This window comes from Onychomys torridus, chromosome 7 (genome assembly GCF_903995425.1).
Source record: "Onychomys torridus chromosome 7, mOncTor1.1, whole genome shotgun sequence".
Lineage (NCBI taxonomy): Eukaryota > Metazoa > Chordata > Mammalia > Rodentia > Cricetidae > Onychomys > Onychomys torridus.
Window position 1 is genome coordinate 55,941,486 of NC_050449.1, and position 24,265 is coordinate 55,965,750.

At 51.0% G+C, this 24,265-nt stretch overlaps 1 protein-coding gene across 3 annotated transcripts in view; it reads right to left on the minus strand.

Annotated features, from left to right (window-relative positions):
• Coro2b (coronin 2B) overlaps positions 1 to 24,265 on the minus strand; it is a 106,083-nt gene that overhangs the window by 38,881 nt on the left and 42,937 nt on the right. For all 3 annotated transcript variants that reach the window (XM_036192165.1, XM_036192164.1, XM_036192163.1), the window contains exon 2: positions 19,173 to 19,373. In XM_036192165.1, coding sequence (XP_036048058.1) covers positions 19,173 to 19,373 — 201 coding nt within the window. The remainder of the gene's footprint in view (positions 1 to 19,172; positions 19,374 to 24,265) is intronic.

Consider the following 24,265-nt stretch of genomic DNA (forward strand, 5'->3'; position numbering starts at 1 on the left):
AGCCAATCAGGTCCCCTTCACCCGAACTCCCATGCTTCTCCCTAATTTATTTTTCCTCCTCCTCTTATGGCCCTTCTCTGTGAGTGCCTTATTTTATTATCTGTTTCCCTCATTCAAATGTAGGCCCCAGGAAGGCTGGGCTGTTTTTCTTTTCCCACCCCTTTTTCCTATTTTTGTCATTGCAGGGTCCCCAGCACTTCCCATGGTGCCTTGTACATAGTAGGTGCTCAGCGGGTATAGTGGAGAAAGTTCTCTTCCAGGGTAAGCCATACCAGAAGAGGACATCAGCTTCCCTGGAGCTGGAGTCACAGGCCGCAGGAAGCCACCCTGTGTGGGTGCTGGAAATCACACTCCATCCTCTGCCGGAGTCCACACTGTGAAGTGCCAAGCTGTTTCTCTAACCTCTTAACTGTTTGTGTGACTTCCCAAAGTCACAGGAGAGAGGCAGAATTCCAAGTGAAGATGTCTGGGGACTAGAATTCTGCATTATTCCACTAGCCATCTTGCATGGAAGGTTTACAAACAAGCGTATACACATCTTATTGAGGTTTCACCCTCCTCTTGGGGGAGGTGTTATCTCCCTAACATTAGGCACAGGAGACTTGAGGCTCCAAAGGATGGGGGGGGGGGGACCTGCTCAAGGTCACACTGTAAGTAAATGGTGGAGCTGAAACTGGACCCTGTGACTTCGTTTCCTCCTAGTCCCCAGTCCTTGCAGATCCCAGGATACCCGGCGCTGTTGGGGAGGAGCTTGAGGAAGTGAAGGCGATCTGGGAGCCTCCCCAAGGAAGGGTGAAGGGGCACAGGCTTGTTCAAGTCACAGAGGTCCAAGATTGGCTGACCGATCTTGAAACACTGACTAGAAGGGGGATTCAGAGCACACTGCAGGGGGGGGGGGGGGGGATACAAACTCCCCGGGCCCTGCTAGATTAGCAGCTTTCCGCGAGGACGGCTGCTTTCTCCACATTACCTTCTGCTCTATTTCCCAATTACTGCACGGCTCAGGGAGCTGAGAGCCACGTAGCAAGCACTTCAGCCCTGGGGCAGGCTGGAATGAATGGGAGGGACGAGATCACCGCCTTTCCTAACCTTGCTGCTTTGTAAAAAGGACTCAAGTCGGCTGAGACCAGAAACTCTACCACCGAGATTCATTCCTTTAGCGCTCCGCCTCGTGGCTCCAGACTTACCGGTTGCTAAGGCAGCCACAGTGGGAGGAGCCAGCTTGAGTGACAGCGAGTACGTGCCACAGCGCACGTGTGGAGGTTAGAGGTCTTCACCTTCCACGTTATTTGGGACAATGGAACTTCTTTTTGTTGGTTGGTTTGTTGTTGTTGAGACAAGATCTTACTATGAATGTATATTGGTTACGTTTCCATTGCTGTGATAAAACGCCATGACCAAGGCAACTTAAAAAGGAAAGCATTTAGTTGGGCGTATAGCTTCAGAATTGAAGTCCATTTGGTGGAGCAAAGGCGTGCGCCAGGAGGTAGAAGAGCCCGCATCTTCTGAAGCAGGAGTCAGAGGGAACTAACTCAGAATGGCAAAAGCCAAGAGTCCTTTAAAACCTCAAGGCCCGCCCTCAGTGACACACTTCCTCTAGCAAAGACCCGGCTCCTAATCCTCCCTAAACAGACACCAACGGGAGACCAAATAATTGAAACGTCCAAGACTTATTTGGGTCATCTCATTCAAACCACCACACTACGTAACTCTGGCTGGCTCAGAGCTCATAGAGACATGCTTGCTTTAAGAGTATGTGTGACAATACCTTGTGCTTTTTTGTTTTTGTTTATTTTTATTTTTTTAAGATGTATTTTTATGTATGTGTCTGTGTGTGCCTGTGGAGGCCAGAAGAGGATGTCAGAAGCCCAGGAGTTGGAGATATGGGGGTTGTGATTTGCCTGACATGGGTGTCAGGAACCAAAAATCAGGTCCTTTGCAAAAGCAGCAATTGCTCTTAACCACTGAGCCATCTGTCCATCTTAACCACTGAGGTATCCTTCCAGCCCCTTCTAGTTCTACAGTGTGAAAGCCAGGCTAGCCCACCTGCAGCTTTCCAGAGCCATGGTTACCCCTTTAGAGCTTTATTGAGAGAAGGAGGGAGGGAGAGAGAGAGAGAAAGAGAGACAGAGACAGAGAGACCGTGCGGAGGGCAGAAAGAGAGAAGGGGGGGGCACAGAGGGTCCGCCGCTTTTTAGGCTGGCCCTTGTCCCAGGATGATGACGTGATTAAGGACAAACCCCTTACAGTCGGGCCACTGGGACTGCAGATACATGCTGTCACCTTTAGTTTTACATGGATGCTTTGGATCCGCTATCCCCACAGTCCCTCTCTCCCAGGCTGGCCTTGAACATGAGATTTTTTTCTGCCTCTGCCTTCCATTACTCCCCAGGTGGGTACTAGCAGGACAGAGGACAATCTGCATCACTTGGTCACAGGAGAGGTGGGCTAGCCCTCTGATTGACGGAGGGCACACATTCAATACCTAGGGGCAAGACCTGTGGTCATTCCCCATTACAGACACTCAAGGGGTGGTTACCAGGGAGGGTCACAGTTATAACAAGGAGGCTGTGCTACTGCAGTTTCACCAGCAGAGGGCAGCAGCTGCACTGTTCAAGGTTTCATTAGGAGGCAGGTCAGCCCTTTCCAAGGCAAAGACAGCTTTGGAGAGGGGGTTCTTTCCTTCTACCGTGTGAGTCCCAGTCAAACTCAAGTTTTTCAGGCTTGGTGGCAGGCGGGCACCTTTACCTGCTGAGCTATCTTGGCGGCTCTAAACAAAATCTTTGTTACCTGGAAACTGTCAGGGGTTTCTCTGATGAGCCCAAGCCTGCCCTAAGAATGGTTTCTCCAGTAAATTTGGGTTTCTTCTTCAAGCTCAGAAGCACACATCACAGCTAATCCAGAGGCAGCCTCACACACTGCTCTTCACGAGACTGGGGCCCAGGGTCAAGTGGGTCACCAAGATGGAGTCACCTGGTTGGTTCCCTGGCTGTGGCCCCGCCTGTGTTTATGCAAAGTATTGCATTTCTCTCAGAGAGACTACTAGTTCCGCATCTCCCCTCCCCAGAAGATCTACCACACTCTGGCCTCCTGTTTCTGAATCTGCCTGGGCCAGAGGGGGTGCGTGTGGTTCCCATTGGGAAGTTGACCATTTTCAGGGAAGTGGAGGCCCCTGTAGATGTAAACACCACGGTGTGATGCAGTTCATTTGGTAAAGTGTATAAGCCTGGCATTCAAGAAGCCCGGGGTTTAACCCCAGAACTGAGTAAAGTGGTACATGCCCATAATCCCATTATAGGATAGGGAGGTAGAGGCAGGAGGATTCGATGTTCAAGGTCATCCTTGGCTGTCTATGAGTTCAAGGCCAGGCTGGACTACCCGAGACCCATTCTCAACAACAAAACCCCACCCAGTTAGGACCTGAGAGACAAAGGCCATGGACAACTTTCACCTTAGCTGAGGGTTCATGAATAGGAAGTCCCACTTCAAAATCTGAGAGATGTATTATTACATGGTTTCCATTGTTCAAGTAAGATGCCAACTTGAACTTGAAACCCTCCGGTGGCTTCTCATGGCTCATAAAAGAAAATCCAAAGCCTTAGCAGACCTTTAGCCTCTGCCTGCCTCATGGACTGTGTATGCTCACCCTTGGGGCTCTACCTCTATGGGCCTTTCTCCTGCCTCAGTTCATGTGTCTCTTCCTAAGACATTCTTGATCCTACTGCATGCCTGGCACCTTTGCATCAAAAGAGGCCTCCCTGACCCACTCACCTCATAGCCACCCCCAATACCCCCAGTTTCTACCATACCATCATGGTTGGAAACAGTCATAGCGTATGTTTTCTTTCTTGTTTGCATCTTGACTGGCTTGCCAAGATCCAGAAGGGTCTCTGATCTCTTGGAGTTCCCTGGCTTCTCCCTACTGTCAGACCTGTGTCTGCAGATGGACCCTTGGAGTGGCAGATGGCCCAGGCCATCTCTCAGATGGGGACTCGCTGAGTGCCAGGTACTATGTTCACTAGCTGGCTCACATCTCCCATTCTATTCTGGCCTTGTCACTGTCTGCCTGGGTGACTTTAGGTAAGTGGCCCAAGTTCTCAGTGCCTAGTTTTCTCACCTATGAAATAGGGGCCCTTGTTAGGGTTGCTATGACTATCTGGTGAGAACCATCCCGATTCTACCAGCCCTGGGCCCATGAGAACCCTCAATAGATGCGTGCTAATCATCCCTCAAAGCCCTGCAAGGTAGGATTTATTGGCTTCTGGTTTGTAAATAAGAAAACAAACTAGCCACTCATGGTGGCTGATGTCTCTAACTCTGGCACTTGGAGGCAGAGGCAGGAGAATCAGAGCATGCTTATGGTCAGGCAGGGCTACACAGGGAGACCCAGTCTCAGACAGAAGAGGAGAGACAGGACTGAGGGAGAGGGCTCAGTCAGTAATGTGCTTTCTACCCAAGAGTTATAACCCAAATCCCATCCCCCAGAACCCACAAAAAAGTCAGGCAGTAGCTACTTGCAATCCCAGCTCTGGGAGGTGGAGACAGGTGGATCCCTGGAGCTTAATGGTCAGCCAGCCTACCTGAACTGGGGAGCCCCATATTCAGTAAGTAAGGGGGACACATTAGATGTCAACTTAAAGTACACAAATATACACACACACATGCGCACACACAGTCACACACACACACACACACACACACACACACACACACACACACACGGAAAGCTAAGGCTCTGGTTCTAACTGGGCTAGGAAGTGGCTGAGTCGGTGTTCTAAGACTCACCACCAATGTCCTTTATGGCCACACATACTATTTACTGCTCTGCCGACCCTCCCCCCCTCCCATCTTCCTTCTGCACAGCCCAGAGCCAACCCTGTCTTCCTTTACCAGCTGTCTTCAGTGCATGGCCCCATGCCACAGATGAGGCACAATGAGGCTGAGAGGGAGCAAGGAGCCAAGCCCAGTGCAAACCTGGCTTCCAGACTCCAATTTGCTGACCCCCCAAGAGGCTGTTTGTCCCTGAGGGAGTGGTTGTGGATGGAGTAGGGTCTGCAGGAAACCCTGCCCTGTTCGCAGAGCTTGCAGATCTCCTCACTGACCTGGGGTCTGCAATCTAAAGCCCTATCACCAGACACACCTAGACCACCGTCAACGGTCTGCAGCACACTCAGCCACTAAAGGTCTCCTTCCAACAGGACTGCCTGGCGTCCCAGCCCAGCCTGGCTGTCCTGGAGGAAGGATGGTCTGGTGGAGCAGCAGCCTCAAAGAACTAGCATCTTTGGCTCAGTGTGGCTGAGCATAGCAGGACAGTAGGGTGGAGGTAGGCTGAGCTCTACATTCCTAACGTGGAGGGGACACAGTGGGAAGAAGCAAGCTGGCCCGGAATGGGCAGGAGAGGACATGGTAGTAGGGAAGCCCAGGAGAGCTAGTCTCTGGGCTGGAGCCAGGACAGGAGAGGCAGGGGGCGGAGCCAAGAGGGGGTTGGACCAGAAGCAGGGAGCCTTGGGGACTTCAAAGTAACAAGTGACCCTGGACAGAAAAAGGGCTATTTTTGTTGGTTATGCTGGGGACAGGGAGCCAAGCAAGACTCCCTCAATAAGGGCAGTGTTTGCCTCAGCTGAGAAGGGCATCATCTTCCTCGGGAGCAAGAGTTGAGGGCCACCAATTCAGCTACAGTCTTGCCATAGTTTCTGGCAGCATGGTCACCAATCCCACATCCTGACTAAAACCCATGTGTGTTCTTATCCATTCATCCACCCATCCATCCACCCGTCCATCTACATACCTACCTATCAATCATCCTCCTTATCTGTCCATCCGTCCATCCGTCCATCCATCCATCCATCCATCCATCCATCCATCCATCCATCCATCTACCTATGTATATTGTTTGTGTATGTATGTATGCAAGTGTATTAAGTGGGTATGGTGTGTGTGTGTGTATGATATGTGTACATATATGTGATGCTGCACAAACAGAGGCCAGAAGAGGATGTTGGGTATCCTCCTCTGCCACTCTCCATTTGTCACCATGAGACAGGGTCTGTCACTGAACCTGGATCTGGGTTGGCAGACAGCAAATCCCAGAAATCCTGTCTCCGGCCCTCCAAGTGCGATGGTTATATGTGACCCTGGTTATACCTGGCTTTTTTTATGCAGGTGCTGGAAATTCGAACTCAGGTCCCAATGTTTGCACAACAAACTTTTATCCACAGAGTCACCAACCCAGCATTGCACTTTCTTTCCTAACTTTTCTGAGTAATTTTACTCAGGGTGATGGCAGTAGTCTATCAAGTGTGATCAAATTGGATCCCCATGCAGCCAAGAGTGACTCTGAATGCAGACAAACTTATAAACTTGCTTAAAACATTATGAAGGTGTCTTTCATGATTTAATTTTTATGTAACTCTACTGGACAACTTGAATGTGAACCTTTTTGGATGGCCATGTTGTGTCTCAGTGTCAAGAGGTTGGAACCACTGGAAAGCCCCTTGTCCCTCGCAGGGCTGGGAGAGGCCCAGAGCTTGTCTGTGTCTCCCTCATCCTCCAACACCAGCACACTCACTCCATGCCTGCATCCCCCCTCTCCTCACAAGCCATCCGGAGTTCACTCAGGGAAGCTAGAAGGATCTTCTCAGGCCACTTCCCCGTCTTTGGAATTCTGCCAGGAGAATCCGCTGGGGAGGAACTGAGGAAGGGAAGCAGTGAAGAAAGGGAGTTCCCACCAGCTGCCAGGAGAGAGCTGATCTTCTGGAATATCTTCCCGCCCTGTCCTCTCCCCCCATCCACACTATAGTGTGAGGGCAGGAGATAGCTTTCTGGAATCACAGTTCTCTTCTTCTATCATATGGGTCCCAGGGATTGAACTCAAGTTGTCAGATTTGGGAACCAAATCCCTTTACCTGCTGACCCACCTTGCCAGTCCACACAAAAAAAAACTTGAGTAGAAAACTGTGTGTGTCTGCGTTCCTGCGTGTGAATTGCTCCCCCAATCTCTCTCTCTCTCTCTCTCTCTCTCTCTCTCTCTCTCTCTCTCTCTCCCCCTTCGTGTGTGTGTGTGTGTGTGTGTGTGTGTGTGTGTGTGTGTGTGTGTGTGTAAATCTTGGGGGAAGACACTGATCATGCCAACATGCCGATTGCCCCCATGAAGGATCTGAGTAGCTTCGTTTTTGAGGTTTCAGCTGCATGCAGGATCTGGTGTCTGGAACAGGGGCTTGTGTATGAGTAGATGGGGTCCCAGGTGGTGGAGTTTCTGTAGGTGAATCCTAGTAGGGAAGGGGCACGCAAAGGGAGAAAGATCCAGAGCAGATAGAGGCACTTGCAGCCAAGCCTGACAACTTGCGTTAGGTCCCTGGTACCCACACAGCTGAAGGAGAGAACCAATTCCTGCAAGCTGTCCTCTGACAATGTGGGCTAACTGGACCTGGGACTGTGGGTCCCCTCCTCTCCAGAATTGTATGAGACTTGGATGAGAAAGGGCAGGGGACATGTTAACCTCCAGGAGCCAGCAGGCTGGTACTTCCCTCCTCCAGGCTGCAGTCTGGCCCTGGCCTGGTCCACACCCCCATTGCCCTGCAGGGAAGGCAGGAAGGAGGCCCAGATGGCAGGCGTGGCCCAGGCCCCCAGCCAGGCTCACCCAGCTGTCGCTTTGGAGGCCCCTATCTAGCCCTCCTCCACTCCCTTGAACAATTGGGAGCCAGCCAGGCTGGCCCCAGCTGTTCCTGCTCAGCCGTCCAGGGTGCCCACACACCCATGCTCTGGGGCTTTGTCTCTTGGGGTAGGAGGAATGCAGACTCCCTGATGTCAGAGACCGCAAGACCAAGACCTTGGAGGACCACTGCTCAACAGCTCACTTTACAGATGAGGGGAACAGAAGCCCGGAAGAGACAAAGGACTTGACCAAGGCTCCAAAGAACCTGTCAGAGAGGGCAACCTTCCCGACTGCGCTAGATAAGCTCTGGATTTGGGACACTCCCCGGGTGTGGGACACTCAAACCAGCCAGGCCTTCATCTAGGGCAGCTCTGCCCGTCCCTGTGTTATTGAGTGATTTCCTGTCTGAGATTCTGTTTCTGGGGCCTTTAGCCCAGGTGTGTCCACACACTCCGAAGTGAGGCCCATGAGTTTTTTGAGGAAAATTGTATTTTCTTAAGCATGCTCCTTAAGTCTCACCCATTCTTTGTTTATAAATATAAGGAACAAAGCCCCGTGGGTTTAGCAGAGCCAGTAGTGCTTTCATTAATAGGCAGTGTGAGATATCCAGGTCATATTCTTCTATGGCTTCAAAATACTGTCTGTGCTACCCACTACTCTCTTTCTCCCTCCCTCCCCTTCCCTCCCTCCCTCCTTCCCTCCCTCCCCTTCCCTCCCTCCCTCCCTCCTTCCCTCCCTCCCCTTCCCTCCCTCCCTCCCTCCCCTTCCCTCCCTCCCTCCCTCCCTCCCTGCCTCCCCTTCCTTCCCTCCCTCCCTCCCTTCTTCTTGTCAGCAGTGTTAGGGATTGGACCTAAGGCCTCACAAACACCAGGCAAGCACTTTGCCGCTGAGCTATGCCCCTGCCTCTCCCTGCTAGTTTGAAGTCCTGAGCACACTACAGTTAAAGCTCCACCCCGCATGTTCATAGGGCTGGCACACATGTAACGGCTGCTGTCATGGAACCCGTTTCCTCTGTTCATCTGGTTTATGCTCTTATCGACTTTGTTCTAAGGAGGGACCTGTAATTTTTTTTGAATGCCCAAGGGGTCTGTGCCTGATTCCCACTGGGCATGCCGCCTTCCTGTTGAGGAAGCCAGCACTTCATAAGGCAGGTCCCTGGAACGCCTGTGCCACCCGGGGCTGCCTGCCTCTCTTAGCTGGGGAAATGAGTCAGTTCTTAAAGCGTTAGGACCCAAGTTCAAGCCCCACTGTCCATGTAACCACTAGGTGTGGTGGTGTGATCCTATAATCCCAGGGCTAGAGAGGAAACTGTCTTGCTAACTAGACAATTGGAGCCTGTCTCAAAAAAAAAAAAATTTTTTTTTTGAAAAGCAATTGAATACGATACCTGATATCAACCTCTGACATGCGTGTGTGTGGACAAACACACACACACACACACACACACACACACACACACACACACACACACACACTAGCCATACAGCCTCTACCAAGTCTCTCACCCGCTCAGGGCCCTGGTGTCTCCACACATAGACTGCAGTTTTAAACACTGCTTCCCCCTGACTTCCTCCTTCTGCATTCACCTGAAGACCTACTTGGAAATTTAGACACAGGTTGCTTAGCAACTAAAATCAAGGTCTTTGATGAGTACAGCTTTGGGGGGGAGGGAGGCAGAAGAGAAGCAGGAACACTCTGTGAGTGTGAGCGGATCCGCAGAGCCAGCAGCCTGTGTTCTGAGAGGCTATGGATGCAGTGACCCATTCTTCTTCCCTACAAGTCAAGATGACTTTAAAAGCCTTGGGATGGAAATGGGGGGCAGGGAGGAGGAGGGACATCCAGAAATGAACAGTGCCCCAAGGGCTAGCCCAGGTCTGGGGGTTCTGAGGAGCCATAGTTCCTTAGACAGAGGAGGAGCAGTGTAGGAGTCCTGCTGAGGCCTCTGGAGCCCAGTGGGCCCTGAGAGGCGGTTCAGTCCCTCCCTACTCCTGCACATCCTGTGACACTTGTTTCTTTAAGCTCTGGGAGGTAGAGCTGGAAACGCCCAGGCTCAGGTGGAGGGGTGGGTGCTGTTTTCGGTCTCCCTCTCCCAGGAGCTTGGGTATGGCTACCCCACGTGGCACATTTCACTGCCAGCTGGAATTTCATCAGCAACTCCTCTGGGGCTCCAGTGCACATTCCCTGGGGAAGGAGCTATTGTCCTCATCACCTTTGTAGAGAGACTTAGAACTCAGAAGTGACCAAGGGCGGAATTCCTGGGAAGGGGCAGACACACCGTGTCAGATGGTTCACAACACATCTCTTAGGGGTCAGAACTTGTCCCAGTTGTGAGGCCCTTAGATAGGTGACCATCGGGTCCCTTCTGACTTGTGTATCTGCCTCAACCTAGGACTGGGACTCTGCGAGGTGGCACGGGGTAGACCCTGTGGCACCAGGCCAGCTCAGCACACAGAATCTCCAACTCAGTTTCCGGGAGGGTTGGTCTCCATCCACACCAGCTGGGTTCAGAGAGGCCCTGGCCCTACCCTGTTTCTCCCACCCACCTGGAGTTTATCCTACAACACCATGGAAGCTCTGGCCTGAGGGAGTCCCACATTTCCAGGCAGCCAACCCCTCCTCAGGGAAGCTGGCAGGGGCACCACCAGGCTCCCCAAAGCTTCCATTTCCAGCACCCAGCCGCAGCAGCCATGACCCTGGAGCCTTCAACACCCTCCCTGCAACTCCCCTTCGGACAAAACTGGTTTCACTTGTGTGTGTGCTTCTCCTCTGGAAAGGTGAGTGCTCACGGACAGGGGTCCCAGGGGACTGTTCCAGACAGGCCTCCCTTTTGCTGGCTGCAGGCTTTAGTGGCCGTTGCTGAGAAAGCGGGATGACCAGAAGGCCTTAATATCACTGTGGCTCCTGGTCAATTGAGCACATGCTGTGGAGCAGACTGTGGCAGGCATTTTATGGAGCACCTCATTTAATCACCGCAACACCCCGAGAAACAGGGACCATTAGGGTTTCACACACGGGGAAACTGAGGCAACGTGGCTAGGGTTGTACAACTAGGGGTTGGGCTATGACCCCCAAATGCCTCAGAAAACGGGGAGCAGATCAGACTAACAAAGGGCTTTTGCAGTGCAGTGCCGAGGGGGCATCCATTCACGACCGGATTCAGCACTGCAGGTTCCTGGTCCAGGAAACCTGGTGCTATTGTTTCTAGACGTTGGTGGAATGATGGGAAGCCCCTCTGGGGGCAGGGGCCAGCTCCACAGATGAATTCTCAGCCTCCCCCCCCCCCGAATACCCACCAGCGATGCTGCATTCCCAGTTTAGAGACCCCCCAAATCACAGAGTACCTCATCTCTTAACTTTGAAAATCAAATGAATTCGAGACATTCCCATCTCCAAGGAAGGGTTTGTCTTCACCTTTTTTCCAAAAATAAGAATCTGTTCTTCCAAAAAAGGGAAAACCACAAAGCAAGACTGTCGATCTCAGGCCTCAGACAAATGGAATGGAGTTGGGAGTTCTGGTGGTGTTCTCGCTCACAGCCTGAGTCTCCCCCTTTGCCAGAGTCACCTACTCTACTCAGCCTGTCACGGGCTTTGAGATGCAAATTGCATCGAGTGGAAGCCGGGCTTGAAGAACAAAGGATAACTGAGGAAAGATGGAAAAATGGGTTTAGAAAAGCTCTCTGAATTCCCTAGGAGAAAGGGGAGGCTGGCGAGGGAGCTGTCTAAATAGGAAGTAGTTCAGAGCTGATTTTAGAGGCGAGTGGGGTGGCAGGAAAGCTGACTTCCCCGAAGTCCTCTAGGCTGGGCATCCTACCATGCTATGAGCCATGGAATTGTCTGGCTAAGTGATTTTTGAACTTGACTCCTTAGTGAACGCTGCTGCTGGGTCAGCAGGCTAGGCTGTCTGTAAGGGAAGAGAGGGACCATGCCTCTGGGACAAGTCTCAGGTCGTCCCAGATGCCAGGTGTGAAGCCATCTGTAGCTGATCTTTCTTTTGCCACTGTGCAAACTAGACATGCCCTCACCACCCAGGCGGCCAATATGACTGTGAACTCATGTGGATAAGGTCTTGTTTATTTCCATCCTGGTGTAGGAACTTGTTTTTTTTCTTGCTTTTGCTTTTGGCAGGGTCTTACTATGTAGACTTGGCAGGGCTGGAGCTCACTGTGTAGACCAGGTTGGCCTCAGACTCACAGAGATCTGCCTGCCTTTCGAATGGTGGGATTAAAGTCATGTGCCACCACCCCTGGGCAGGAGCTGTGACTGAAGGCTGGTGGGGGCTCAATCAGCATTTGTTGAATGGCTCTTGGATGGAGGGATGGATGGCTGTGTGTGGATAGATGGGTGGGTGGATGGATGGGTGAGTGGATGGGTGGATGGGTGAGTGGATAGATGAATGGATGCATGGATGAGTGGATGGATGGATAGATGGGTGGGTGGATGGATGGATGAGTGGGAGGGTGGATGGGTGAATGGATAGATGGATGGATGCGTGAATGGGTAGATGGTATAACCATATGGCCAATAAGGAAGCAGGTAAGTGCTCTAGCAGAGGAGACATAGACTATCTGTAGCAAGGTTTGGGGCTGGCAAAGGTTTCACAGAGCTGGCATTTGAGATGGATCTTGAGAGGGAGCAGCCATCTTTGTCTCCTGTACAGCACCAACTTGAAACACTGGTGAGGACATTTCTGAATAAAATGGTGTTAGCAAGGGACAGAAATGTAAGAGCTACAGTGAGTTCTACAGATCATGGAGTCCAACCGTATCAGTTTGTGGCTAGAAAAACCAGGGCATAGCAAGGTTAAGTGACTCCAGAGGTCACACAGCACCTGAGGATCATGACAGAGATTGGAACAGGATGTCTGCTCCCGGAGCCTGGGTCCCAGTCACCATCCTGAACTACTGCTCCCAGAGCTCTGCTCTCCTCAGACTGCCTGGTGGATATGTGCTTCCTCCAGGGATCAGAGACAAAGAAAAGTCAAGAGATGGCCATGGAGCCAGGTGCAGTGTGCTGTTGGTAACCTCAGCACTTGGGAGGTAGAGGCAGGAATATCAGGTTGCATAACTAGCTCTAAGCTGACTTGGGCCAGCGAGACCCAGGTCATAGGTTATGCAATGTGTTTCCTGTAAGCCAAGACCATCTGCATGGCATGATGGGCAAAAGGCAGGGAAGCTGTGGGTTTGACCCCACCCAGAGACGAACAGCAGCTGAGAGTATGTCGGCCAGATGCTCCAGGACATGGAGGGTGCAATCACACTCTGTCATTTTTCTTCCACTAGTGGAAGCACTAGATACTTGAACTCAAATGCTCATCTATCTGATAGAGTTGAGGCTTGAGCCAGATGCATGACCCGCATGGTAATGCCCATGGGGCCTTCGGAAGATCAGACCTGGTGGCACATGGATCTAGGATTCCCAGCATGGTGCTAAGGCTCCCGCCCTTGCACGAAGGCTGAAGGAATGAAGTTAGGTTGTCTGGCTTCCTCTCCAGGACCCCTTCCTTCCCCGTCTCTCTTTGACAAGGGCCACCATTGCTTCATTCCCCAACCTGGTCTCCTCACCTCTGGCTAGCATGTGGCAGAATCTCCCTAGAGTAACAGTGACAGGGACATTTGTATTCTATAAGGTCACATCTCTACCTCACATTGCCGGAAGGAACCTGCACATACACACTGAAAACAGCTCAGGAGAAATGTGACTCAGTGGGCTTGGATATTTGGAAATCCCCACTTCCCAGGGAGACAATACTGAGGGAAATACAAAGGAAGAGATAAGGAGAGAGACTCGGAGACGAGGCTGAGAACATGCCCAGAGGGACACAACCAAATCTTGGAATGAGTGACTGACTGCCTCTGTTCTGGTGTAGGATATACGAACTGGTGATGAAATGGAAAGGTGTGTTCAGATTTGGGGACCAGAGTCCTCTGGCTTCCTCAACTGCTGGCTCTCCGGCTAGCCAGTGCAGCTATAAGATTCACTTCCTGTTTCTGCTCAGTGGCTTCTGCAGAGCCAGGCAGCATTTGCTCTGTATTCCAGTCACAGTAACACGGGGCATGCCTGCAGAAGCGCCGCTTTCTAACCCTCTGTGTGGTAACTAGGCAGGCATCCGGGAGAGCTGGGGCTTTAGAGTCTAGCTGTGCACCTTGTGTGCTGTGCTGTCTTGGGGAGTGGATTTCTTGGTGCTTCTGTCTCTTCCTCTGTAAAGGCAGGGGGTGACTGCATTTTCACAGGGTGTTACACTCTCAGAAAGTTCCCAGGTGATGACTGTACAGTTCTTCTTGGCTGTGGGAAGGAGCTAGACACTTGACATCAGGCTAGGGTCCTTCCTGCCCACCAGCTGCCACTTAGTAACTGGCAAGGGCCTCTGCTTCCAGCCCTGGTCTTCTAGGGGTTTGGTGGACCCTGGGGAGTGCAGGAAGAAAGGGGTGGGGCACCGGGTGGCTAATAGGTGCTGGGCACAGCGCCTGGCTTCTGTAATATTCATAAGGGCCCGCCAGCCGTGCCAGGCAATCAGGGCGCTGACTGCTTGCCCATCTGCAACTTAACATTCCACTCCTGAGAGGCGGGAGCTGGAAGCTGCATGTTAACTAGGAAAACATCAGGCGATGGCCACCACAGCAGAGGCTGAGCAAGAGCCGGGAAGACGGGCCACTCCTCTGAACCCCACCCAGAGCCAAAAGGACCTGTCTGTCAGCAGCACAGTACTGCCAGCTGTGGGAACAGATGTAGGAGAGCGGGCTTTAGTCAATGCCTGTCCTGGCCTGGAAGCTGACCTCAGATCTAGCTCCTGTTGTCTCTGAAGCCTCAGTTTCTCCGCACGGAAGATGGAGATGGCTCCCTGAATTCTGAGAAGATTATGTAAGACTGAATTCATTCCTGCCATTACAGCTGTCTGCAGTTTATGAGGACAGGGCCTACCTTTCCTGGAGAAACATCTTTTGAGAGGGTCTCCTATAGTCCAGGGAATCATGGGATCAAAACTACTTTGGGCACAGCTCACCCTCCATCCCTGCTTATCCAATCTCATGAGTATATGGTATTTTTCAAAGCAACTTCTCGGGCGATACTGCCAGAGGCTGAATGCAGAAGCAGATGTGCAAGTGCAGCTGTCCTCTGTCAAGCCAGGGAATAGTAAAAGGGATTTGAAAAGTGGAAAACAATGCTGTTCTTGTCATTCTCTTCTTTTTGTCAGCGCTGGGAATCCAGCCAAGAGCCTTCTGCATGCTAGGTGGGCACTCTTCTCCCCGGACCCATCTTTAAACCCTCATTAACTTTGGGGCTTTAGAAAATACCATTTCTCACTAAAATAGTATTTTTCATAAAAATATGTTTCCCTGGAGTATGTGAAATAAGTTTGCTATTACTTTAATTCATTGATACATATTTTAAAGATTTTATTTATTTATTTATTTATTTATTTATTTTTGGTTTTTGTCCAAGACAGGGTTTCTCTGTGTAGCTTTGGAGCCTCCCCTGGATCTCCCTCTGTAGACCAGGCTGGCCTTGAACTCACAGAGATCCACCTGGCTCTGCCTCCCACGTGCTGGGATGAAAGGCATGTGCCACCACCGCCTGGCGAGGTTTTATTTTTAAAGACAGGGTCTCATATAGCCCAGGATAGCCTCAAACTCACTACATTGCAGAGAATCCTTGAACTTCTGATCCTCCTGCCTCTACCTCCTAAGAACTAGGAGAGGGGTTGGGGATTTAGCTCAGTGGTAGAGCACTTGTCCAGCAAGTGCAAGGCCCTGGGTTCAGTCCTCAGCTCCAGAAAAAGGAAGAAAAAAAAGGAACTAGGAGAACTACAATCCTGAGCCATGAGCCACTATACTTGATCTGTGCAGCATGGTGGCCAGGGCTTCATGAATGCTAAGCAATTGCCCTACCAACTGAGCTACATCCCCAGCCCAAGATGATTTCATGTTTGTGATGAACATGCTGTGATGACAGATATAATTTAAGTGAACAAAAGCCCTTTAGAATTCTTCATCATCCGGAAGTGAGGAAAGTGATCCGGAGACTGTACTGAACAGGGCCTGTCTTGATGACCACAGAACCCAAGGAAAGGGAGCCATGCCACCTGTTTTCTCCATGACGGGCCTGCAGGGCGCATGCAAATTTTCACTATTACATCACACCTGTCAATCAGGGTACCCACTCCATGTGAGTGGGACCTCAGGGATGTGAACAAATGAAGTTGGGAGAGAGAAAGAGAGAGAGAGAGAGAGAGAGAGAGAGAGAGAGAGAGAGAGTGAGTGTGTTTCCAGGGAGGGCAACTTCTCTGTATAGAGTACAAAATTTAAAAGCTTTTAAGCAATTTGTGATAGTTTGACTAGGAATGGCCCCATAAGCTCATATATTTGAATGCTTAGTTACCAGGGAGTAGAACTCTTTAATAGGATTAGAAGGATCAGGTGTGGCCTTAGTGGGGGAAGTGTGTCACTGGGGATGGGTTTTGAGGTTTCAAAAGCCCATGCTAAGTCCAGTTCTCTCACTCTGCTTGTAGATAAGGGTGGCTCTCAGATGCTTCTCCAGCACCACTTCTGCCTGCCAATCATGCTCCTTGCCATGATGATAACAACAAGCCTCTGGAACTATAAGCAAGTCCCCAATTAAATGCTTTCTTTTATAAGCATGGCCTTGTGTTTCTTCAGAGCAATAGAACAGTGGCTAAGACACAACTTTACAGAGAAGGTTTTTTTGTTGTTGTTGTTTTGTTTTGTTTTGTTTTTTAAATAACCCTGGAGTTTAAAATGCTTCGAATAAGCTGGGCATGACTGTGCACACCTTTTTTTTCTTTCTTTCCCGAGACAGGGTTTCTCTGTGTAGTTTTAGTGCCTGTCCTAGAAATCATTCTGTAGTCCAGCTGGCCTCGAACTCACAGAGCCTGGCTCTGCCTCCCGAGTGCTGGGACTAAAGATGTGCACCATTACCTCCCGGATCAATGTGAGTTCAAAATTAGCCTGGTCCACACAGCGAGTTCCAGCCCTGCCAGAGCTATAGGTAGTGAAACCCTTTCTCAAAATAATTAAAGAAAAGCTGCAGACATTTGAGTGTGTGCATCTGTTAGAGACAGGGTCCCTCTGTGTAGCTCACGTAAGACATGCCTTAGACGTGTGTCACCATGTCTGATGTCCTTTTTGATTTTAAAGACAGTCTTGCTATAGTCCTGGCTGACCTAGAACTTGATACATAGCCCAAAGGCAATGGTGGGATAACTCTGCTTCCTCTTGCTGAGATCACAGCACTGTGCCACCACACCCATCTGCTAACTTTTTAAATACACCTGAAGACAACTGGGCTGATGCCTGAGGTGGACTTCGTCTGCCCGTCTGTCCATGTGTTCAGAGGTGAACAGGTGGCGCCTAGCTCCCTTCCTCCCTCCATCTCACACCTGTGCTCCACATTCCACAGTCCTGGGAGTTCTCTATTAAATGTTATGTCTTCTGTGAATGGCCTATGCAGGTCTTTTGTCCACTTTTCTTTTGTACTGATTTCTCTGGGACCCCCATGTTCCAGAACACAAGCCTTCACTTATTACACACTGACAATATTCTGCTCAAGCATGTGTTTCCTTTTAGTTTTGTGTAGGCACATCATTGCAGTACAGGGACTTAGCTGTTTGCAAATATATTCTATTGTATCAATCATTTCCTGGTGTTTGGGGAGATGCTTTGACATATCACGCCTTTCCACACAGCATGATTTTAAAAATGTTCCGCTGCCAGTGAGATGGCTCCGTGGATAAAGGGGCTGCCAATCCTTGATGACCTGAGTGCTGTACACGGGACCCACACAGTAGAGGGGAGGAACTGGCTTCTGAAAGCTATCCTCAGACATGCACCATAGCACATATCCTACCTTCCCATCATACACATATGTACACATATAAACACATGCATATACACATACCACACACATATACATACAAAACATACACCACATACATACACACATACACATATACCACACACAGGCACATACACTGCACATACTACATACACACACACTGCAAAACCCACATACACACTGCACACACCACACACACACATACCACACACACATATATACATGCACACATGCACACACTACACATGTACACACACCCCCACACCCACCCACACCACATAATACACACATATACACACATGCACACACCACACATACACACCAAACACTATGCACACACCACACACACACACACATGTTCACACCACACATACATACGCATCACAATACATACACACACAAAGTAAATATAATTTAAAAATTAATATTAAAACCTTTTAAAATGCTTTCTGCTTTTTCCTGATATACCAGCCATCTTCTCATTTTACCTCCTTTCTTTTTTCCTTCCTTTGAGAAAAATCTCAGGTGAGTACCTGCTCCAACCTCCCAAGTGCTGGGATCATAGACTCACACTTCCTGCCAGGCTCCCTTTCTCTTCCTCTTCCCTTCCCCTTGCCTCTTCCCGTTTAAACCATCTAGGACTTTTGCTGTTGACTTGTGTAAGTCATGAAGTAAACATGACATGGCGCAGGCAGCTCACCCAGCCCGGGGTGCACAGGGCTGATCTTGCCCCATGGCAGGGAGTTGAGGGTTTGGAAAAAAGGCAAGCGGTGTTTCAGAGGTCCGTGCGCAAAACTGCCAACTTCACCAAGGAAACAACAACCATCGCTACCGTGTGGCTCACAAACGACCCTCGTCACCAACATACTCTGCCGTGCGGCTCCTAGACAACACGCGTGTCTGTGGCCACTTGAGCCATGTGACCAGTGCAGGGAGAGGAGCTTACCCCTGCGTTATCAGCACAGAGAAACACAAGACACGCAGGAGGAAAGCCTCCGGCTTGCAGGTGCCTGAGTCACTCCTCGGCCCTTCCTCAGGACCACACTAGCTGGTCCTGTGGTGGGAAGGAGGATGTGTCCTACACAGTCCCCAAAGCTGCGCCTCCTCCGTGGGAGGAAATCCTGGAAACTGTCCCTTGGACCAGCTGACTGCCTCTCTAGAACCCGTTTCCTTCTATGAGCGCCTCCTCCCTGGAGCCGGGATGAGTCAGGCGGGGAAGAGGAGCTCAGGCATAAACAAGCGAAACTGACAGCAAGCACTTTGCCTGAGGCTCGTGACCTCCCACGGGCCTCCTGGGACTGTGCCTGAATGGCTTTGCCATCAAAATCGCAGCAGTAAGCTTTGTGGGCTTAACCTGCGGCAGTCACGTCAGCAGCCCCGGGGCCAAAGCCTCCAGACGGGAAGTGGGCACCAGGGCCGCGCAGCAGAGGGCGGTTTCCTAAGTGCACAGGTTTTTTGCAGATCCCAAGGTACCCACAACTGTCTCTGCTTCCCTCCTGCTCTATACCAAAAGGACACCGCGATGGCAGAAGCCAAGCTGGCCCTAGAGACAGGTGTGTTCCAATCCTCCAGGCAGGGATCTATCTAGATGCACAGAAAACAGAATCTCAGGCCTCCCAGGTCCGGCCCCATCCTCCTTCAGGGTCTCAGGGAAACCAGGGCCACCTACCTGCTCCAGGGGGATGACAAGGAAGGAGCCACCTCCCGCACTCTCGGTGACTATGGCCAGGAAGCGGGCATTGACAGCGCAGAAGTGGTTGTCATGGACGTTCTTGGTGATGGGGATCCCATCAAAGCAGTGCTCCCGGTTGGCCACCTTCCCGTACACGTTCCGGAACTTGGAACTGCGGTACTGCGGTCGCCAGGACATCTGCAAGGGACGGACAGAGGCGAGTTTAGGCTGACTGTTCATGAAGGAGCTGGGCAGGGCACTGGAGAGTGAGAGAGGCAGGGAGCAAGCGATCTCTCCTTCCTGGAGGGATGAGAGCGGATGCAGCCACCAAGAAATGGGGCCTCTAGGGGGCTGGCTGCTTGCTGAGACGGTCTCTCTGACAGAGCCCAGCAGGAGGATGTTCCCAACTTTCCTGTTTATTGTCCACATGCCCAACAATATTATAGAAAGAAGGTAGGGTCCTCTCACTACCAATGATAATGACATGTGGTACAGCAAGCCAGTCACACATGATGGTGTCCCGACTGTCCAAACTCATTTCACTCAGCCCTGGAGGTCAGTAGGCTGGGTCACAAAGGCTGAGGACAATGACAGTAGTAGGGGTGGGGTCACCACCTAATGCTCAAGGAAGTAAGCCACCACATTTCATCATCTTTTGATTCTTCCTAATTCCTCCCCTGTGAGCATGCCCTCAACAACCTCTTAGTTCTCCATTTTATCATCTCCACCATCATTACCACCAGGCACAGAAAAGTTAAGTGACTGGACCAGGTCACCCAGCTGAGTGTGCTACAGGGGAAGACACTGAGTGTGGAGCCTTTTGAGTCTGGAATGAAGTCTTCAATGTGTGACCTGAAGATCACCTACATCATAATCACTGAAGGTGAGGGAGGTCTCTGAGTTCCTGCATCATTTCTTGAAGATGCAGTTCCTGGGTCCCAGGCTGGGTCTAACAATCCAGTGCAGTATTTTAAGAGTGGGGTCGGGCCGAGCAGTGGTGGTGCCCGCCTTTAATCCCAGCACTCGGGAGGCAGAGCCAGATAGATCTCTATGAGTTCAAGGCCAGCCTGGTCGACAGAGCGAGATCCAGGACAGGCACCAAAACTACACAGAGAAGGAGCCGAAAGGGGGGGAGGGGAGAGTGGGGTCCAACACTCAGTATGGTGACCCAGTTCTCTTGCCCACCCCTAAATGACACAAAAATACCCTGAAGTTTGAGAGTCTTGTTCCAGTAGGCTCTCCTCAGCTCACCCTGCCCACTGTCTAGGCTCTGACTAGTCAGCAGGCCTTACTTTTGATGCCCGTGGAGGGTGAGTGGAGGGTCCATGGTGGCCTTCTATGGGAAGGTACCTCTTGCATGGAAGCCTTCCAGTGTAGAAGTGAGCCCAGCCAGGGTGCACACGGCAGGCACTCGGCACTTAGTAAGGGTCCTGTGCAGTGATCTCACAGCTCTGTACTTGACCTTAGCCAAAAGGTCAAGAAGGAATCTTTTTTTTTTTTTTTTTTTTTTTTTTTGGGACAGGGTCTCAATGTGTACCTGTAGACCAGGCTGGCCTTGAACTCACAGAGATCCACCTGCCTCTGCCTCCTGAGTGCTAAGATTAAAGGCATGTGCCACCTGACTAGGAGATGAAGTTTTTAATTTTTAGATGTTGTATGTTTATTTTAATTTACATTAGAAAAAATATAACACAAGTTTCAGACCCTGGATGTCACAGATGCTTTTGTGAATAAGTGCTAATGAGGCTAAAAAAAAAAAAAAGGAAAAGGAAGGAAAGGTCAGTTAAAAAAAACATGGTGTGAAAAATACACTACAGGTCTGTCACCCGCTTAGAGAGCCATCTGAGTGGTAAACACACTCTCCCTGCCAGGTAGAACATTCTAGGCTCCACAGTTCCCTAGGGGAGGTGCTGTGCTTGCCCGCTCTAGCTTCTTCCAGTACTGTTCTGGTTGGGCATGCACTTTTTTCTGCCCAGCCACAGTTTAACGTCAGAGCCAGCCTCAGAGCTGACTCAGACCTCTTCCTGCTGCTGGGATAGCCCTCAGGCTCTCCTTCTCAGGTGCCAGATTCCTCTTGGGGACAGCAGGAAGAAGGACCAGGGCCTTCTGAGCAGAGCTGAGTTTCAGCACGGTGTTCCTGGCCTGCCCAGCAGGGTTCCGCAGTCAGGATGTCCTGTCAAGTCTGATGATGGCCCAGCCCCTCCCACATCCTCCAGGGAGCACAAGGCAGAGAGCTCAGGAAACCTCCATCACCAGTGCCTCCTGTGGTCCTGGGACCTGCTCAGTTCCAGTGACGACCACCTTGTGAGGCCTCCCGGGGCTTCCAGGCAAGGGTGACAAGCCTAAACTGGAATCCACACATGTCTAGACTCAAGTCCATCCTTCTGCAGAGCAGCTGTGTGACTTGGACAAGACTCTGAACTTCTCTGTGCCCTTCTATCTGCTCTTACAGAAGGGAAGCTGATATCCCCTCACCTCCAAAGACATAGGCAGAGTCAGCATCAAGCTGCCCAGCTCAAGCCCAGCACAGGGCATGCTGACCTCAGGTTCTCCTGAGCCTCCCACACCTTATTTACCCCAGATATTCCTGGGGAGCCCTCAGCTGCACCATCTCAGCTGGCGTCCATCACCTCCACTGATGCCTCTCCAAACCCCCCCCATTGCCCCCCCTGCACCATCTCTCCCACTCTGTCCTTTTCTCTCTCTCTCTCCTGCCCCAGCTCCCAGTTCTCAGGCGCAGTGACAGATAAGATGTGGCTGGTCTTGATAGGCATGCTGACATGCTGCCTCTTCCTCCTCTCCCTAGAACATGTAGCCCAGGTTGACCTCAATTTGGTATGTAGCTCAAGATAACCTTGAACGCCTGATCCTCCTGCCTATATCTCCCAAGTTCTGAGATCACAGGTGTGGGATACTACACCCAGTTTCTGCAGCACTGGGGATCAAACCTTGTATTTCATGCATGCCAGGCACACATTCTGTAACTTGAGCTATAATCCTAGCCTCTGCTTTTGTCTTTATTCATTTTTCTGATATGGACTCTCTATGTAGCTTTGGCTGGTTTTGAACTTTCCATGTTTGGCCAAACAGAGTCACTTTATACACTAGGCTAATTTACAGTTGAGGCTAAAAGCTGGTCCTTGCTCTCTGTAAGGTTTGGGACTCTGTGTTCAAAGAGCCTCCAGGGTAGGGATCCTTCCTCCTGAGGGGTGATAATCTCTGGGAGTCTCCAAGCCAGGGCACATGGTTATAGTTATTTAGATACAGGCAGAAAAACCTTCCAAATGATGGATGTGCTATATGTGCGTGCAGGGGAGGGGATGCATCTGTGCTGCCCAGGGGATACAGGGAATGATGTTATCTCTCTTTGGCCCTACGGTCCTACACTGCACCCTACACTTTGGTCCCTAGACCCAATGGGCCTTCAGACTGCTGCCTCAAAGATGAAGAGCTTGGCTTCCTGTCACTTGGCCATGGAAAAGAAGGGGGTACTGATAAGATGTCCCTGGGGAACTTGGTGATAGGGCTTGGCTGCCCCTTCCCTTCCTCAGATGACCTCTTGGGGTCACCACTAAGGGGGTGGGGACGCTTGCTGGTGAAAGCCGGGATATCTCATTTGAAGGAGAGAGGAGGCAAACCTCAGCACTCTAAATAATGAGAACACTGTAGTACTGTCAATCATTGAGAGCAAAGTGGGCGTTGTATCATCACCTCGCCCATAGGGAAGCAGGTGCCAAGCCACATATGTGCGTGCCCAGAGCAGGTTTGTGCATGCTGCGCACGTGTGTGTGTGTGTGTGTGTGTGTGTGTGTGTGTGTGTGTGTGTGTGAATCACATCTCCTCCTGAACCTTAGGAGCCCTTCAAGGGGCCTCAGCAGCTGCAGGCTTTGAAACTGGAGCAGCAGCTTTCTGATGGAACTTCACGTTGCTGAGAAAATAGAAGGGCTTTGTGTGGGCACCCGTCTGGTAACTCTCGGGGCTCCCTGCTTGGCAGTCACTGCCTTGCAGAAAGAATCTGAGTTAGCAAGGAAGGGGGCATCTTGGTGATCCTTGGCCAACAATTCCTGGGCAAGAGCCTCTGTTGTCCCAGCTCACAAGGGACACAGCCTCATCCTAGGTGACTGTGCTGTGTTCCACATGGCCTTTCGGCTCAGAATGCTGCTCAGAAAGAGTGGCATACTTGGGGGATGGCAGGCTAGTCGGCTGCTCCCCTTGAAGGGCAAATTGAGCCAGGGTTGGCGGCAGAGGCAGGGATGCAGGGAAGAGGGTGGAGGAGAGAGGGTAGGGGAATATGGGGGGGCTGGCTCTGTGTCTTCGTGTTTGCAGGTTTGTATAAGCACATGCATGGGTGTGTCAGCTTCTGGGGTCATTCCTCAGGAGCCACTCACCTTGCTTTTTGAAAAATGTGTGTATATTCTCCCATTTTCATGGAGTGTGTGTGTGTGTGTGTGTGTGTGTGTGTGTGTGTGTGTGTACCTGTGGGGCCCAAGGTGAAATCATCCTCCATGGCTCTTTCACCTTACTTAATGAAGCAGGGCCTCTAAATCAAACTCAGAGCTCACCGATGTGGTTAGTTTCCCTAGCCAGCTTGCTCTGGGGATCCTCTGCTTCTGCCTTCCAAATCTAGGATTAGAGGAGGTCCCTCAAATCCACCTAGTATTTCCATGGGTGCTGGGGCCTGCACACGTTCACACCAACGGCTGCGGCAAGTGGCCCTGGGCTGTGTAAGAAAGCTGGCTAAGCAAGAGTGGAGGGAGCCAGAGAGTGGTATCCTTCTCTGTAGACAATCGCTACCCCTCTTCTGCTGTACTGTAGTGTGCAGCAAGTTCCTTGGTCGGAGGTAATGTGTGCGGAATAGCCAGCAAGCCTGGCTTCAGGTTCCTGCCCTGTCTTCCTTAGCCATGGACTGTAACCTGTTCGCTAAAATAAACCCTTTTCTCCTCGAAGCTGCTTTTGCTCACAGTGTTTGTCATAACAGAGTGAAACCGGAGCATGCTCTTTCGAGAACTAGCATTCCCTTACCCAGAGAACGGTGGGACTGTGAAAGCAGTGTTCAAACACTCCCAGTCCGACACCCCTACTGGGAGTTT